The 18090-nt window shown below is 42.3% G+C and overlaps 1 protein-coding gene across 1 annotated transcript in view; it reads right to left on the bottom strand.

The window, feature by feature from the left end:
• The window catches only part of CIMIP6 (ciliary microtubule inner protein 6), a 208385-nt gene that overhangs the window by 84643 nt on the left and 105652 nt on the right, over positions 1-18090 (bottom strand). Inside the window, exon 2 of the mRNA XM_069608233.1 lies at positions 13965-14196. Within this exon, the coding sequence (XP_069464334.1) occupies positions 13965-14196 (232 nt within the window). The remainder of the gene's footprint in view (positions 1-13964; positions 14197-18090) is intronic.

Below are 18090 nucleotides of genomic sequence, written 5' to 3'. Positions count from 1 at the left end.
TCCGTTAGGAAACACATGGCAATTTTCCAAATTCAAAGAGAGATGGTGCAACCATATAAATGCCATTCATTTCAACCAGCTATAGGCTTCTTCTGGTGATATCCACTCTCCACGACAGATATTTCACATTGGACCAGCATTTCAAGACGGTAAAGAAATATGAAACCAATAACAAAACCCTGCATGATGCTGCAAATGCCCCTCATCATGAGCAATAGCCTTTGTTCTTTCCAACCAAGGTGGACACACTAGCATGTTTGGTTTTCCTCCCCTTCATACATCAAAAATCCAGAAGCTGTTTGGGGCAAAACCCAGTAGACAGTCACCCTCTCATTTAGCTCATCCTCTCAACTCCTACTTTGCCTTAATGCAGCCCACACACTCGACCAAAATCCATGAACAACAACGTCTTTGCAATTCGAGCCATGTGGCTCATACAAAGTACATTTTCACGCAAATTATTTCCAAATCTATTTCATGTACATGGATCAACAACCCCATGGTATCATTTATTCACCTTCACTCTAGAGAAACCACATTTCTGAAACCAGACAACAATGACACATTGTATTCATTAAATAAAGATGTTATACACATAAATCTAGACATACATGTAAAATAATTTTAAAATGACATTTTACTTCACTGTACATGTCGTACAAACTTGGGACCAACATTCTGACACAGGATTCGGGGGAACATGATGTGAGGCTCAGTAGAATATTGGACAATGTTGACAAGGGTGGGATGAGTATGAAGCCTGAGAAGTGGAAATTCAGATTGACAAGCATAGAGTATCTGAAGAGAAGGGTCTCCAATGAGGGTATTCATGAGATGGGCAGTGCTTCCAGGGACTTGCAGACTAGTATGCAAAACTCGTTCAGCCATTTAGGGATAGAACAAGGCATCAGATGGGATTATCAAAGAAACACGCAGAGTTTAAATGATCAGAAGAATGTAAACAATCTCTAGGGAGGTGAGGGGTGATGAGGATGGGATGTGATATGGCCGTAAGAAGCCAAAAAAGGGTGTTTTGCACCTGAAAGTCCGCAAACAGTCCGGATGTTCGGGGACAGCCCTGTGATGTTCGCGAACACTTCAGATGTTCGGGGGCATCTATGCCTATTTCTGCATTACAGGGTTGGTGAAAAGCAGTTCTTGGCTGACTTATAACGTTGGCGACACTCAATGAAACTGCATGAAATGTTTGAATTTTATTCTAGACTCGTTTCTGAATGGTTTTGGAAAGTATGGAGCTGTTTTGTCAAGAGGGAAAAAATGTAGAGGGGGGTCCCAAAATGTTGTAGAGGCTTATAAATATGTGTTGCCGATTGATGAATCTGCCCAAAAGTTTGCAATTTTTTTAAAATCTAGATATAAATGTTTTTTGTGAAATTTGGTGGGATTTTCTCAAGAGAGGGCTAAATTAGAGGGGGTTCTCAACATTTTTTGATGGATGGATGTTGTTGTTTGACGAATGTGGACAAAAGATTTCAGAAAGATTATAGGCCCAACCTTCAATGTTTGTGTAAAGACTGAATGGATTTTGTCAAGTGGGGGCTAAGTTATATGACTATTTTATGTACATATATTTTGACCCTTTTGAAAAAATAAAACATGGGCAGATTTCAAGCAAACTCATGTAAGGAGCATTGGCAAGGACCTTAAAGCATGGTTTTGCAAATGTGCCCGTGTTTTATTTTTTGACAAGTGTCATAATGTAGGTACAAAAAATAGTGATATACCTTTGGTGACTGAGGTATAGCTCGTGGCCATGGGCAGTAGCCAGATTGTCTGGGTCATGGTATAAGGTCATGAACCGGACAATCTGGCTACTGGCCATGACCGCGAGGGCCGAAAAATTGTGTTAATATGGCCATGTTCACCTGGGACGGCTATGTGGTAACGTTATTTGAAAGTAGGGTAGGTTTGAAAGGGAAAAAAATGTGCTTGTGGTAATATGGTCATAGGGTTCTGACTTCGCCTTCTGCAGGCTGCCATGGAAAGGGAAGAGGGGCTCTGTACGGAGCCCCACCTTCTCTTTCCATGGTGGCCATCTTGGAAAAGGATTTTCCTTCCTACAGCCGGACGCTGCAGGCTGTAGAAAGAAAAATCTATTTTCTAGCACCCGGGTTCCCGCTTTGGGAACCAGGGGTGCTAATGGCCTTTATGGTCTGGAGCCCTCATTATTTATTTATTTATAACGCGCCGAAGCCCGCAGGCATCAGGGCGCACACAGACACCCTTCGCTTCGGCCGATAACTTGGGCTGGAACGGGGGGTGAAAGTCACATTATTCTCATTAACATAACACAAAATACTAATGGAAATGTTCGAAAAACCTATTGAGTCTATGGGCCTCATTACGACCATGGTGTAAACTATGTTTACACCATGGTGGATGGCGGATTTACCGCCCCATTCCAAGGTGAGTGGGGCGGTAAATCCCCATTTCCCATTTTACCCTTCCCCATTCCCATTTTTGCCCCATAGGGCATAATGGGAGTGGGGAAGGCGCTAATTACCCCACCGTAAATTACAGTGGCGTAATTAGCACCATGGTCCCTTAGCGCCATGGATTTTAATGCCTGCAAAAAGCAGGCGTTAAACTCACCATGGCGCAAAGGGGCCTCGGAATCAGGCGTTAAGGGTCGGTGCCGTTTACGGCGCCGTTAACCCCTTAACGCCTGATTCGTAATGAGGCCCTATGTCCTTTACTGAGAAATGTAAAGTAGATGGAGCCTATAAGATTTTTTTTAGTTCTATTTTTTAACTGTGAAAGGTGCTTCCTAAAAGGAACCTTTTTTTTTGTTGTTTTAAAAAAAGAAATTTGCAGGAGAGCTTAGAACGTAAGGTGAGGAGGGAAATGAGGGAAGAGGCACCAAGCACTAATATGCAGGGGCTGGTGGATAGGGGAAGATGTTGCGCGTGTGTTACTTCTAAGGTGGTGGCAGTGTTTCTAAGGTGGTGGCAGTGTTTCTCATGCTCCTAGATTACAGCTTCAAACGAAAGTCAAAATTGCTTCCCCCTGCAGAGTGGTGTGTTGAAGTATATACAGAGGACTGTTGTCTTACAAAGATATGGATCAACAGCCTATTTTATTACTTGCAAGGAAGCTGGTGGGATTTTGTGTCCCACAGATGTAGGCTGTGTGGTTATAGTATTGGTTGAGGAAGATGATGTGGAGGAAGACACCCTACTACTTGCTAAGAAAGGAACAATCTTTCTGAGAGCATTGCAGTAGTTGGATTTGGTGTGACGGCACATGCAGGTGGTCCCGTAGGAGTAATTTCCAGGAAGTCCGCGATTGAGTACTCAGTGCATTTCACTTTTGTAGCTTTAGCCTTTGGTACAGTCCCAACAGTGGTAAAGAACTGCCACACCCTTGATTCTCTCTGGGTGCTAGAGGTAGGTACTTCCTCTACCTCATCTTCTTGGTCTTCTTCATTGTTTTTGGAAATACCGTGCTTTTTTTGTTGTGTGGGTCCTCCAGCTAGTGGTGGTGGTGGCTCTTGGGGAGGAGGGATGGCAATAGCTGATGCTATTTTTTAAGGTAAATAGCAGTTTTGCTACTATTCTTCCAAGTATGTTCTTTGTACTAGACTGTTAATGGATAATGAGTAAGAATAGGTGTAGGAGCTGTGCAAGGTACATTTTGAGCTTGAAAGTTCCTAGATCAGTAGAAAATACATTTCCGAACTGTCCTCGAAGCAAGGACCGGAACGCGAAGTGCCAACGCATTCATGGACACGTCATCATGCCACGCGCAAGCGCATGGTCACGTGGTACTATCTGGAAGTTCCACAATGACGTCAGACGTTCACGGACGGCGATGGAAGCAAAAACAGTGGAACAAGTATAGAGGTGTTAAAAAGGATGCTAGAAGGTGGGAAATGGCAGAGTTTTAAGGTGAAACATTGTAAATTGGACAAAAACGTTGCTATCTAGGGCGAAGTATGATATTAGTAAGTTGTAGGAAAATAGCATGCACTGGTAAACAACCATGGAATTCCCGGAAAAAAATGTTCTTAAAGAGACATTATGGCTAAGTTGCACCAATACAAACCTATACAATTCACTGAAAAAACTTTGTTAAAGGGAAGTTATGGTTAAGTTGCACTAATAAAAACCAATGCAATTCAATGAAAAAACATTGTTAAAGGGACGTTATGGTTACAAGTAAAACTGAAAAACCTCAGAAATTCACCAGTTATGGTAAGCTAAGCAACCATAACTCGAACCACCACCGTGCACTGCTAAGACTAACACCCAGGACATCAAAGATGACATTGCAAATGTCATTGATGACAACACATATATGCCCACTTGTTTTTGTTCACTGAAATATCTAGGGCAGGTGGTTTTGTTCACTGACAGTCAGAATATTAAAATTCAAAAGGTGCTGGATATCTAGACATTAACCTTGTCATATGTTCTCAATGTACTTTCCTTAGGATTTGGTCTCAGCTCATGGTGCACGTACATGGGGCAATAGGCAGGCCTCAAACACACAATTTGTATACATGAAGATAAACAATAATGCTATTAACATTTTCTGATGATGCAGTTTCTTTCTTCCTTACTTTAGTTTCCCTGTATGTGATTCTGATTTTTATGCATTGTGGATCTTCATATGTATTGTTTGTACTAGCACAAGTGGGTAGTAAGTCTTGAATTGTTAGCTAGTTATTACATGTTTAACATTACACAATCACCCCTGACATCATGTAACCAACATTATAAACACAACCCCTTGTAGGGACTGTTCATCAAAATTAATTTCACATGTCGTGTGTTTTACTTGTAACCATAACGTTCCTTTAACAACGTTTTTTCATTGAATATATATATATAGTGTTGAGATTATAAATGAATGCCTGCATGTGTACCAGTAGAGATTCATATAGGAAGGCAAGATGTGTTTGACTTGAGCCTATAATGTTGTAATTATTTCCTTGGCATAAAGCTGGAGACCCCCTTGGTTGAAGCCTGAATCCATCCTTTTGAATACATTTCACATTAAGGCATAAATTCGTTTTCAAAAATTAATTAGCACATTTTTTTGATTAGCAAACAGACCCATTTGATTAGCGATTTTGTACTAATATTGTTAATGTCACCAGAAGTTATTTGTACCCAAGATATGAAATGAACAATACAGTAGTTTTGCGTACCACTGAAATAAGACATTAGTTAGAGGAGATGGGCCTTGCAAATTCTTTAAAATTCAGCTAGACCTGCAGGTCCGGTAACTTAGTTTCCCTATTCAACCTAAGAAAAATGCACTTGACCCATTGCGACACAGGACAACAAATTTAAAATGTGATTTGTGTACAATGGTGCATTTCACTACAACCCCGCTTTGTTGGGCACACTGCAGCCACCTAAAGGCCAGCCATGCACAGTGAAACTTTTGTTTGACATTTACTGCAAAGTAAATGTTACATAAAAGTTTCAAGTATCCCTTGCAAATGCTACTCGCCCTTAATAAAATTCGCTCGACAATGCAACTGGGTGAAAAGACTTTGCGAGCCACAGCTGAGTGTCTGTAAATGTAAAAGGTTAGCTGCATGAATGGACACAAATAAATACATATGATAAAAAAGGGTATCCAGTGATTCCCTCGAATATAAAGCATCGAATGCAAAAGCTTTGAAAAGAATGCATCGAAAAAATGCATTTTTATTGTAGGTGAAGTTTTTTTAATTAAAATGGGTTTTAAGGATTAAAAAATAGGGGTTGGGGGGCATTAAAAAAATGAAAATGCATTTTTTCCGAGGCTTTTGCATTCGATGCTTTGGATATCGAGGCCATCACTAGGAATCGATAAAAAGGCTCCGATAACATTTTGGGCCAGCTGTCTCCTGCAGGTGGTAATATATAATGCAATTATAATCATAAAGCAAAGCGAGTTCTCAGGGCTAACAACAGTGTTTGGTATTGCAATAGATCAGTAGATGTTAAGATTGGATGTAACTATTGATCACTACTTTGCGTAAGCATGTAGTTCACTTTTTGTATTCATTATCAAAGAGGAAAGAACGACTAAACAGAGTGGAATGCATAGCAGGCGGAGAACTGAGCAAACTAGATGAAATATTGTAGTTTGTAGTCATCTCAATTTCAGGGTACCTGGTATAAAGCAACTGGGTAATAATATAGAATGTAAGCGGTAATGGGGTCGCTCATGGGTTGAGCACCAGTTTCAAGATGTATGCAACCTGCATGTTACCGAACTAAGTTTGCCATCAAAAGCATTTAATCATGTGATCATGTATATTTTCAAAAGTGTTCACTCGTCAATATTATGCATCTTCCCCAACAAAATAAAATATAATAGACACAATGACATTTATATACACTAACCTAAACTTTACTGTAAAGCATGGAGATGAGGCATTGTTTTAAGTATCAATACTCTAATTATGCATTATGTAACAACCTACATTTTAGGAATGGAATTGCAGAACTGTCTTAAAGAAATATATAAAGTTGACACATACTGGTCTTTGCCAGAAAGGATATAGAAAGCTTAATAAAAGTACAATCACAATTATTTCTGGGTTGAAATGATTTGGAAAAGAAAAATAAATTCTCGCCTAGCACTCCCACACATGCCTTTGGTACTTAAGAGTGGAGGAAATAAATATTGCAGCACTTTCTCTCCAATAAGACTTGAAGTGAACAGACAAAAGGGGGGAAAAAGAGGGCAAGAAAGGAATGCAGGGTCGAGCTGTACTTTCATTGAAGAAGGCAACTTAAATAGCTATCTTTGCTACACAAGTGTCCATTTGATTAGCAAACTGACAGAATTGCATAGCAAATTGCTATGCGACACTGCTCATTTTATGCCTTGCACATGTTGAGAGAAAAACTATTGCCCATAATTGTGTGTGGGGGGGTGTATTTCAGGGGGCATAATAGTAATCGTGCTAGCTGAACCTATATAATAAATATTTCTACATAACAGGGGGTAAGACAACCGTTTCAATCCCCATTCAGAGGGGAATGTGCCAGGGCTGTGCATTTGCTCCCCTCTTATTTAATCTAGTCACTAATTCTTAATATAACCATCTTTGTATTAAAGGGGCTGATGTCCTCCGAGTAGAGGACTTAGCTATTCCACTGTTGTCTTATGAAAACAAAAGCATCCTTATTGCAGGGATGCAGAACTCTTTGCAACAACTGATAGCTGCGTTTGTTGACCATATCAAATTCTTAGGACTAACCATTAACACTTCCAATTCTGTGTTTCTAACATTTGGTTTAAACAAAACATCATGGGAATGTTGCTTCACTGCAGGAAGATCGGATTGAAAAAGTCAACTAGTTTGATTACCTAGGCATTCGATTCACTTCCAACCAAACCCACATTGCCCATATGGATAAGCAAGCAACACGTATGGCTCAAGCCATTGGTGGCATATTGTCGATCACTGATAAATTATTCTTTTGTGAAAATTCTTTTATTGCATTTATAACTCAGCAAACCCTACAGTGCATTCAAGGATGTGAGCAAGTCTGTTACAAGACATACAGCAACAATATGTATAATGTCCAGTCGTCATATATATCAATATCAAAGAACCATTCCATTTTAACTTCCCCCAACCCTGCAAATACCCCCCGCACCCCCACCCTAACCCCAGCGAATTGGATAAACCAAATGGATCAGTAAGAGCAAAGTTCTTGCAATTTTTAAGAGGATAAAGTTCTAAAGAAAAGTGTATTTGTATTCAGAGGCATTGCTAGGAGGGGGCTAAGGGGGCTATAGCCCCTGGTCTTTTGGTTGTAGCCTCGGATAGAATCTCAGGAGCTACAACCAAAAAGCTAGCTAGCCCCCAGTCCCGACAGTTCCGACAATAGCGTAGCCCCAGGTCTTTTATAGACCTAGCAACACCCCTGTTTGTATTTATTTATTTGTATTGCGCACCTTTCCCAGGGGCTTCTGGGCGCATAGTTTAAGTAGAATTGGTTACATACATAAAGCAGCTTTCAAAAGGTAAAGGGCAGGTCAGGCGTTCACAATGCAGTTCTTAAAGGACACATAAGAATATTAGCAGATATAGCGTGTCATTGGTAACAATAGAGATGTCTAGTGACAGATAAGCCACAGATATAAATACAAAACCAGTGTGGTTAGGAGGAGGCAGCAGATGCATCACACTCATGGAGCCAGCGTTTGATTGTTTTCTTGAAGGAGTAAGTGGATGGTTCTGTTCTGAGTGTAGTGGGTATGGTGTTCCAGAGTTTGGCCGCAAGGACAGGGAAAATAGATCCCCTGGCTGTCTAAAGCTTGTAGTTGGGTATGGACAATGTGTTTGCCTGGGCTGACCTCAAAGGTCTGGATGCTGTGAATGGCAGTGTTCAACATTTGACAGCAAGCATCAGCCCTGCTGTTCGGCGGTAGCATGAGGGTTCAGCAGCGGAGACCTTAGAAAGCAGTGTCTGCCAGATCTGCAGCGATGGCAGGTGTGCATTCTTTCAATCCAACAAAATAGCCTTCCGGACCGTGAAAAGTGCAACAAGAATCAATATACGAGCTGTTGGATTGGGGTGCCAGTCGTCAATGCCCATCCCAAAGAGCATGGATGCTGGGTCCTTTTCTATGGCAATTCCCTGAAGTCCTCAGAGACACAGGGTAACCCCTGACCAAAAGGGGGTCAACCTCAGGCACAGCCCCATTGGATGCCCCATGGTCCCCTTGCTGCCACATCCCCGCTAGAATTCTGCAGTCGGAGCAATACTCATATGATATAGTCTGGACGGGGTATAGTAAGCCCTGTTCACAATTTAATTTTAAACTGCATCTTCCTGTGCCTCAGATTACAGTAGGTGCATGGGATATTCACAAAGAAGTCATATACGTCACCCACAGTAAGCGCCACACCCAGAGCCTCACCCCACATATCTGCCAATGTCATATTTCGCTTGTAATTATTGCGGGGGCACAGGGTTTAAACATGTTTTACCTTAGGGTATTCTGTGGGGTCTCTTGCCAGTTCTAGCTTGCACTGCGAAGGTTCCTGCGCCTTAGACTCTCTGGTGGTTTAGGAGTTAATGATGGAGTGTATGGCCCTGTATCGCAGCCAGCCAAAGCCAGTTAGTCTTAGTATGTCTTTGGCAGCAAAGGGAACTGGTTGATCGCCCTCGAAAATGTCTATTATCCTAACATCCTGCCAGTCATTCAGCAGGACATGTGGCAGGACCCATATGTCATGAGGGCTTGCAGTGAGATCTAGGTCAGGGTGACCCGTGTGTCAGTACCACACTGTTTGCGCGTGTGATTACACTGTGTGAGTGTAGGGCCAAGTATCGGGGTTGTAAAATTGTTTTGGGAGGTACTGTGGGGGCTAACCAATATCTCACGTGGGGTCAGTGGGTCAAGCATTCAAAGTTCCATCTCTCGCCAGCTGGTAGTGTCTCCTGCGTTTAGCCAGTGCTTGACCCAGCAAACCTGGGCCACCATATAGTATGTCCTCCATGAGAGTAGCGGAAGTCCTCCGTCGGCGTTGGAGGCCTGGAGGACCATCTTGCTAAGTCTAGCCCTTTTCCCCCTCCATATGAGTTTCATAATATGTTTAGCTAAGTCCGTGAACATTGCTCTTGTGGGCGACATCAGGGGCATAAAGGCTAGAAAAATTAGCTTACATCACTGCTTATTTTAAGGCTTTACCACTCACCTATATGATTAGGGTGTCAAAGGCAACGTTTAAACAAGTTGGTCTTTATGGCATGGGAATATGGGGCTATAACAATTTAACAAAGCTCCAAGACCTGCAAAATACATTTTGCAGACTATTGTTGGGACTTCTCAACTCGTTCCCAATATTTGCTATGCATTCTGACATTGGCCTGGGATATCTGGACAATGAGATCTTCCTTACTTCTATTTCCCTTAATAAAGCACTATCTCAAATGAAAAGGCCTTGGTATCGAATAAATTGGTGAATACATTCAGTCCCAAGAAACGCAAAGCCAAAATGTCTTGATTAACTGATGGGTTTGCTCACCTTGATAAGAAAGAGTTACTAAACCGGCTGCCAACTCAACTGGCCGATAAGCACATACTAAAATTGGAGTTAATACAGATTCTTAAAGTTCCAGGTAAAAACAACAGAGAAACCCAAGAAATTATTAAACTAATCTAGGGCTAGTTATTGTAGAGAATCGCCTATAGAGCAACCACCAAGACTGTCCAATCAGCAAATGAGAACGTACATGTACTTTAAAACATTGAGTAAAACCTCACTCCACTTCTCATTATAAAATCCACCTTGTAATGATGTAATGTTGAATGATTTGTGGATTATACCCAATTGCGGTTGCATGAAATAGACTTTTGTTTTTTTCTTGCTTCCATGCACTTTTTATTGGGTCATTGGATTACCTTTATAATATTGATTTTCGGGCCTTACCTGACATTAGTGTTCAGAGCTGCTGACAGGGCTATCTAGGGTCATGCTGATGGAAAAACACAGGAGAGAGCGGAGGCATGTTACAGACACTGCAGGACTACAGAATGCTAGGAGGTTATGTATTGGGTAGATAAGTACAAGGTGTAAAACAATGAAAATTAGGCATACACATATTTACGCAGGTTTTAACGTAAACTCTATTCTGAGGGTTCCATGTAATAATGTTGCCACAAAAATATCGCCATACAAAAATATCGCCGAAAAATTGTCGTTTTTTGTGGCGACATTATTGCATGGAACATGCGGGGGACACCCCTGCAACCCGCACATTTTTATTTTATTTATTTTGTTTAATTATTTTTTTTTTTTTGCCCCTATCGCCACATATATGGTCACCCAAATAATATCGGCACAACATTTTCCCGGCGATATTATTTACGGCGACCATATATGTGGCGCTATTAATACCTGATACCGTTCTGAGTGCATTTTACAGAAACATGCGGTCCATACTGTATTGTGAATTGATAGTCTGCTCTAGCATATCATGGTCTCTCTCAGCATACGTGCTGAATGCAAACCTGGCTGCCAGTTAATTACTGGGATCCTAAATGCCTATTAAGCACATTGTTTCAAAGACTGCTTTCCCTGCTATCAAAGCTCTGTTTTCCATATAAATCTATATAGGCCGTACTTGCACTTTAAAATCTTTCCAAATAAAGATGAAAAACAGAAAGCCTTCCAAACTCATCCTCACATGCTGCCCCTAAATGATGCTACTCTGGGGTGCTAATAGTGCTCCAGATAAGCGGCACAGTAGGGCATTCTTCGTATTCGTGATGTGTGGTTGGACGGTTGCATGATTCCCTTTGACCAACTGAGAACATCTTTTGGGATTGGTGCTAGAGAGAAAAGTCGTTATGATGCTTTGAATGCACTGTTGACTGAATGGACAGGAATGTTGGATGGCGGGGTCATGGAGGAGAGACCCTTATTGTGTGGACTTCTCCGTTCGCCCTCATATGTGCTTTCCACGTACATGGGATTAATCCCGTTGGATGAAGCGGATGTGAGGGCTTGGGATAGACTTCGCCTATCCTGGACAGATGAAGTTGGTGCGGATATCCCTGCTGAAGAGTGGACCTATTTACTTCATGTGGGGGTACAAGCGAAGATGGATTTGCAACTGAGATATTTTCGACAGAGGATCCTCTATAGATTATATTGGACACCGTATAAAATGGCCAGGTTGGGACTTTCGGACTCTGATTGATGTTGGGGATGTGGCTGTAGTGGGGGCTCTTTGATGCATATGTTATGGATGTGCTCGAGAGTTTCAGATTTTTGGTCCAATGTATTGGACAGGTTAGATCTTGTGTTGGAAGAGAAACTTCCGTGCACATTCCTTTCGTCCATATTGTTGTCCAACAGGGAGAGAGGGGACAGGGCTAGGAAGGGTGCAGATTGGATTAACAGAGTTTTGGTTTTGGCGATGAAACAGATCTTGCGTGATTGGAAGTCTAGAAAGAAGCCTGGTGTGGAGGAATGGCTTTTTGACGTGCAAGTCTTGTCGAAATACGATAAGGTTATGCTTTTTGGTCAGGGAAGGGAGGGACGTTATCGTCGGATTTGGGGGCCTTTTAATGACATATATGGTTGATTACATAGATTCCAGTGTCTGGTGGCCTATTCTTTGAATGGGGGTGGTAAAGGACTGTTTAGTTGTGTGTTTTTATGTTGTTTTGTCTTTGTGGTTGTGTGTCATGAATCTTTTATTGAGTTCAATGGTTACCAGTCATTTGGTCGAAAACCAAATGGTCGAATGACCATTTGATCGAAGTAAAATGGTTGAAAAAAAAAAAAGGTCGCTTTTTTTTATTTTTTATTTTTTTATTTAATGGGGGGGTTTCCCCCAACCCCCCTTTTTCTTTATTAAAAATATTTTTTAAGTAACCAAAACTTAAAAAAATATATATAAATAAATAAATAAATTCGACTATTTTTTTTCCGACCTTTTTGATTCGATCAAATGGTCATTCGACCATTTATTTTGGACCATTTGACCGGACACCGAGTTCAATTTGGTTATTTTACAATTGTTATGGAGGTCCATATTGTTTGACATTTGCTTATCTTCAGTTCTGCTGTTTTCATGAGTTTTACAATTTGGACACTTTGTTATGATATGATGATTTTTGTATTGAATCTTGTTATTTATAATGTTAAATAAATAGTTTTAAAAAAAATCAGAAAAAAAAGGAAAATAGGGATTCACATGTTATCATCTGTCTGACCCTTTTCCCCACCCCCGCTCCTCAGGGGATCTGCTCAGACCAGCAGCACGCGCAGCACCTTCTATAGCGCTACCTGCTGGGAAGTCAGTCCAAATGATACAAAAACGTATTTCCAAGTATGGGAATGCCAGTGGCAAAGAATGTTTGAACTAGAAGCAAAGATGCCTATTTTTCATCAAATTTTTGCTTTCCTAAAGATATACGTCAGGAATGAGAACTGATTTCACTGCCTAAAAAATACTTTTACCACAAACTTCCCAAAATAGGGCGTAGCATGGACTCGCATCAAATTCTTATCTGGAGCCTCGTGGTACTAAAATGGAACCCTGATGTCATTTGGCAGTAACAGAGAACACGATGGCAAGCACTCTGCTTCCGGGCCAGTTCCATTCCACCAGGCCAAGAAAGAGAGCCAGGTATTCAAAACGGAAACCGGAAGAGCGGGAGTAACCGCCAGAATGGATCTTCTTGATCAGGGAGCTTAAAGGCACGATAAGAGGGAGACCTACTTCGGCACGAGTCTTCGAATGGAAACAGAAACGCTGGAAAGAGAACGGACTGCACTAGCTGTAAGAATACTGTGTTAGTGCAGTTTAGACCACAAAAAGACCTTGCTGCACTGATACCGTTATTAAGCTACCCCCCTCTTTGTGTGTGCTGGCATCCCAAACCACGCGGGCCTCTTCCCGATGCAGTAATAGCACAAATGAAACAGAACCTTTGAGTATAAGAGAGCACAGGAAAGCAAGACACAGATTTGCATTGTATGGTGTGTAGAAGGTTAATGAGAGTTTTGTGGGAAAAAAACAACCTCAGACAACACCTTAATCCTTGCCTTTCCGAGGACCACGACCTTGTCTAGCCTAATACCTAGCGCCTCGATGCCCTTGGGTTAGTGCGTGACATGAATGCAAAAATAAATAAATAAGTGGCAACACGGTCTAGAAAGAAAAGGAGAAGAAATGCAAAGCAAAAAAAAAAACATCCCATTAGTCCAAGAACAACAGATGCGAACATAAATGGGCAACAAACGCATGGTCCCATTTTAATGCGGCACCCGCACGCTTACATTCTGCGGTTCCTGGGAAAACGGACGCCTGAGAACCACAGACTGGCTCACGGAATGGCTACAAGTGTAATCAGTTGTCAGACAGAGACAGACATCTTGCAACATCTCCTGCAGCCAGTACTGGCTGGCAGAGGCCACACAAGGCAGGCTTTGTATCTGCATGAAGGCCGCCGCCTTCCCATACCTGCTTATCCATCGTGCTGTCGGTTTCCATGTAAGGGACGGGCTCGTTATAGAACCGCACGTTGCTTTGTATGAATTTGGCGTAATACGGATGGGGCACGTTGTGACAGGTTGGGATGCTGGGGTGCCATGCAGAACCCCCTTTCTCCTTGTACTGGATCCCGCGGCTGAAAGCATCCAAGTCCTTCCTGGCGCCCGAGATAGTTTCATTGAATACTCTGTACGTGTTTAAACTGAAAAGACACAATGGTACAAATACATCTGCATTAGTAGAGACACATTTTACAAAAGACCTTCATCTAATTTTGATATAAATTGTCACATTATCATCACTGTAATCTTGAGCCTAAACTGATTTACATGTTACCTACCTTTTCAGTGGGCAGCACATTAATAGGAATTCTGACATACACCCAGCTGGGTAATGGCAGTGGTAGCTCCAGCCCTGGCATCACTATTTTTTTTAAATTAAATGTTCCGAATACCTTGCGGTAACCATTCCTAGGCGTACCCATCCTAATCACAGAATTTACTACTAATCACAGAATTTACTAATGAGAAACCAGTAAATGACTAAAGGATTATTACATCTCAATCCCTCCTCCTGCTCTCAGTATTTAGTTGTGAAGTATACCAAACTTTATGATGGGAGGAGCCCGTGAATCACCCACATGGATCACCTTTGATCTTCCGCACCAACCACAACCTTTATTTGCAACCCAAATCCAGCCAACACTTTCCTTTAGTGAATAACTGCCCAGGATGCTCGAGACAAAACAGCAGGTCGCCTGATAGTCCACATTCAGCCTGTAATGACAAAGAGAGCCTTCAGGTCAGGCCAGATGCCAAGCTTACACATATCGAGCACAGGGACAGGCGCACCTGCCCACAAAGTTGCCATTCTTATGTGGCACATTCCTGATTGTTTCTCTGAAAGTGGGACTCCCTCCACCCAGCATGCTAGGCCAATGGTCGATCAAATCCGCCAACTTATGGCAATGACCAAAAGTCAAGCAAAGGTTGTGGAGTGTCTTATTAGAGCCATTCAGGCCAGGAAGTCAGAACTGCTCTTCTCACATTTAAGTGATGCCAGACCAATTCTTGCACAGACGAGAACCTGAAAAAAATGGAACTTAGATGGAATGAATGGAACTTAGAAAGATCCTTTGGAAGAAAGGATGGATTGCACCTTAAAACATGCACTTCTTGCAGAACTGCTATGCAGTGATATTATCGAATTATGAAACAAACAATTTTGAACCCAAAACATATATAAAAAAAAGAGAGAACACAATGTACATATGTGGTTGGGAATGTGAATAGTAGTTTTTGGGTTGGGGCAAAAGTATTAAAAAAAGAAAAAAGGGGGATTGGAGGGGACCCCCCCCCTTGATCCCCCCTCGACCCCCCATCCCCAAATGTACTCTGCACCTAAGACAACTGTCATGAATCACCAATTCCAAATGGCCGGAACCCAGAGGTTTAAATGGATGAGATTGAAACCCCCTAAGAACTAAGGGCAGGTCCTAGGGTGGAACCCCTGAGTGCAGCACAGAATGAGAAATTAAGAAGGCCTAAGAAGTCTTCCTACCAGGATCTCTCCCAGAGATATCATACTATGGTGTGCACATGGCCTGTGAGGGTGTTCACTGTGCCCTTAGAGAAGGCACTGCCAGCCCACTGGAGACACATCCTGGAGGAATTTCAACACCACTGGGATGCATAAAGGGAAGTGGATATATAGCTTTCCTACTCCCCCCAACTTGCAAAGATGTACTAATAATAGTTGTACACCTTCTGGGTCAAAGGATGTAACTGAGTGAAAAGACCCAATAGTGCAAGCTCCGCCTTACAGTCACCACACAGCTAATGTGCTGCATGCAGGTCCATGGCCAGAGCCATCAATAAGGCCAGCAATGCCCTGCCAGCCAAAACAGGGATGTCATAATAAACGTGTACCACTGCCCTTGATTTTTTTGTCAAAATGCTGGGAAATAAGGGAACTGGGTGACAGGGATAGGAGGAATACAGCCATGTCTAGGACCACGTCAGCGACAGGATATCCACTCCACATGCAAACGCACATGGGAGCCTGGTGCAGAACAGCGGCAGGGATGCATTTTCATGAGATGCAAAAGGGTCAAAGAAGAAACCCCAAATTTCACACAAAGTCATTTGAACACCCAGCGAGGAATCCGTTTCCCTTGAGGCCGAAAATAACCTATTTAGCCTGTCCATCGAGCAATTTTTCCACACCCTTGATGTTCACTGCTCTTAGAGAAATCGGGTGCTGTTCTGCTCAGCAGCTGAGCCTGAAAGGCAGAATGGCTGGCCAGGGTGATTTGGTCCCGCCGTCTGTTTACACACAAAATGGCAGGAGTGTTATCCATCCTGACCTGGATGAACCTCCCTCCGACCCTGTACTTGAACCGCTGCAGTGCCTTGAAAATTGCTGCTAGTTCTTTCCTTTTTGAAGAGAGCGTCCCGTTTCCCCCAGGGGACCTTCGTCTCAAGGGTATCCCCTCCAGCCAGGAAACTTACATCTGTACTATGAAGGATCTCTGATGGAAAGTCCAGTGCTAACCTCTTCTCTAGCTTGTCATGAACCAACCGCCATTTTAGATCTTCCCTCCGTCTGTTGTCACTGGCATTACCTTTCGAGACTTGTGATGAAGGGATCTACTGAAGGTGTACATGCACCTAGCCTTGCCCATGGGGCCATAAATACATTTGATATCACGTGTCCCTGAAGCTTCCGGGTCCATAAGGCTTGCAGTCTCCTTGCTTCCTGATGAAGTAGCACTGTGCTGAAGTCGGTCCCAAGAGGAGCCTCTATGTACTGAAGGTCGAGACGGCAAATGCTGGAAGTTCAAGAGCTCGCAGGTTCTCTAGATATGTCCCATCCAGATACCTCCCGATGGATTTTTGATCAGGCATTCGTCTAGGTAAGCGAATGCCTGGCTAACCTCCAGATGTAGAGTAGCTGTCATTGGTTCCAAGACCTTGATAAACATTCAGAAGGGTGCATCCCAAGCCGCAAGGCAGCACCTGAAATTGGTAATGCTTGGTTGCTATGGCAAATCTGATGTGTCTCTTGAATGAGCAAATGGAAATATGCGTCTTGTAGTCTGATGCATTATAAATACGCTAAGCATTCGCCCATTGCCAACATCAGGAGATTCAACCAACATTTTCCTAAACGTTTCGGAACCATAAAAAGTATTGAATACATTCCTTTGCCTTCTCCTTCTCCTTCTGACCCATCCAGCACTATGAATATCAATACCTCTTTTTTCAGCTTTTCTATGCCCTGTAGGAGCTCTCCCCTCTTAAATAGGTTCTTCATCATGGGAGTGTAGTGGGACCTGATGGAATCGTGAGAAGCTTGTGACAGGCGGGATCCAACTAGGTATTCACCAGCAGGACTTATTTAGTGTGTTTATATCCTTTACAGAAATCAGGGGATCATGGTTATGAAATCTGAATATGTTGAACATGTGGACCTTTGATGGAAGTTTTGATAGGCCAGTGCAATGGATAAACTACTTTGTTTTTGTTGAAAATGTAAAATCTAGGGGCATAGAAAAATCTGACTTTAAAAAGTGGCAAATGGGAGAAACCAAGCCTCAGCTATATGTTTGAACTCTGGCATCTGGTATCCTGTTCATTTCACCACCCTCAGTAAATAAACAAACAAATAACTAAACAAACAAACAAACAATCTGCCTTGCTCTATGAAGGAGTTGAATTCATTTGAAGATCAGTAAAGGGCATCATGACTGGCATGCAGCTAGATCACTAAGAGACTGACATTGGAATAAATCCTAAAGCAGCATTTTTATGGCTGCATCTGTGTATGGTGAGCTTAATATAATGAACAAACAATGGGGGTTCGGTTTGACCAGCAGATCGGCGTTCCCTAATCTGAGATTTCCATCTCACATGCCTCTCTTGAAAGACGGAATCTTGATACATGGAAAAATAAAGTGTTATCTGAAAATCTACCAAATCCGGGAACTGTCCAATAGGGGAAGGACAAAAGTGTTAAGCACTCGAGGACTTGACTTCAAAAGACCTTATCACTGCCAGGCCTCTGGGTAATAAATACTATACCATGAATACTATAC

Source organism: Ambystoma mexicanum, chromosome 4q (genome assembly GCF_040938575.1).
Source record: "Ambystoma mexicanum isolate Mex_15411 chromosome 4q, UKY_AmexF1_1, whole genome shotgun sequence".
Taxonomy (NCBI): domain Eukaryota; kingdom Metazoa; phylum Chordata; class Amphibia; order Caudata; family Ambystomatidae; genus Ambystoma; species Ambystoma mexicanum.
This window is presented reverse-complemented; position numbering and strand designations above follow the sequence as displayed.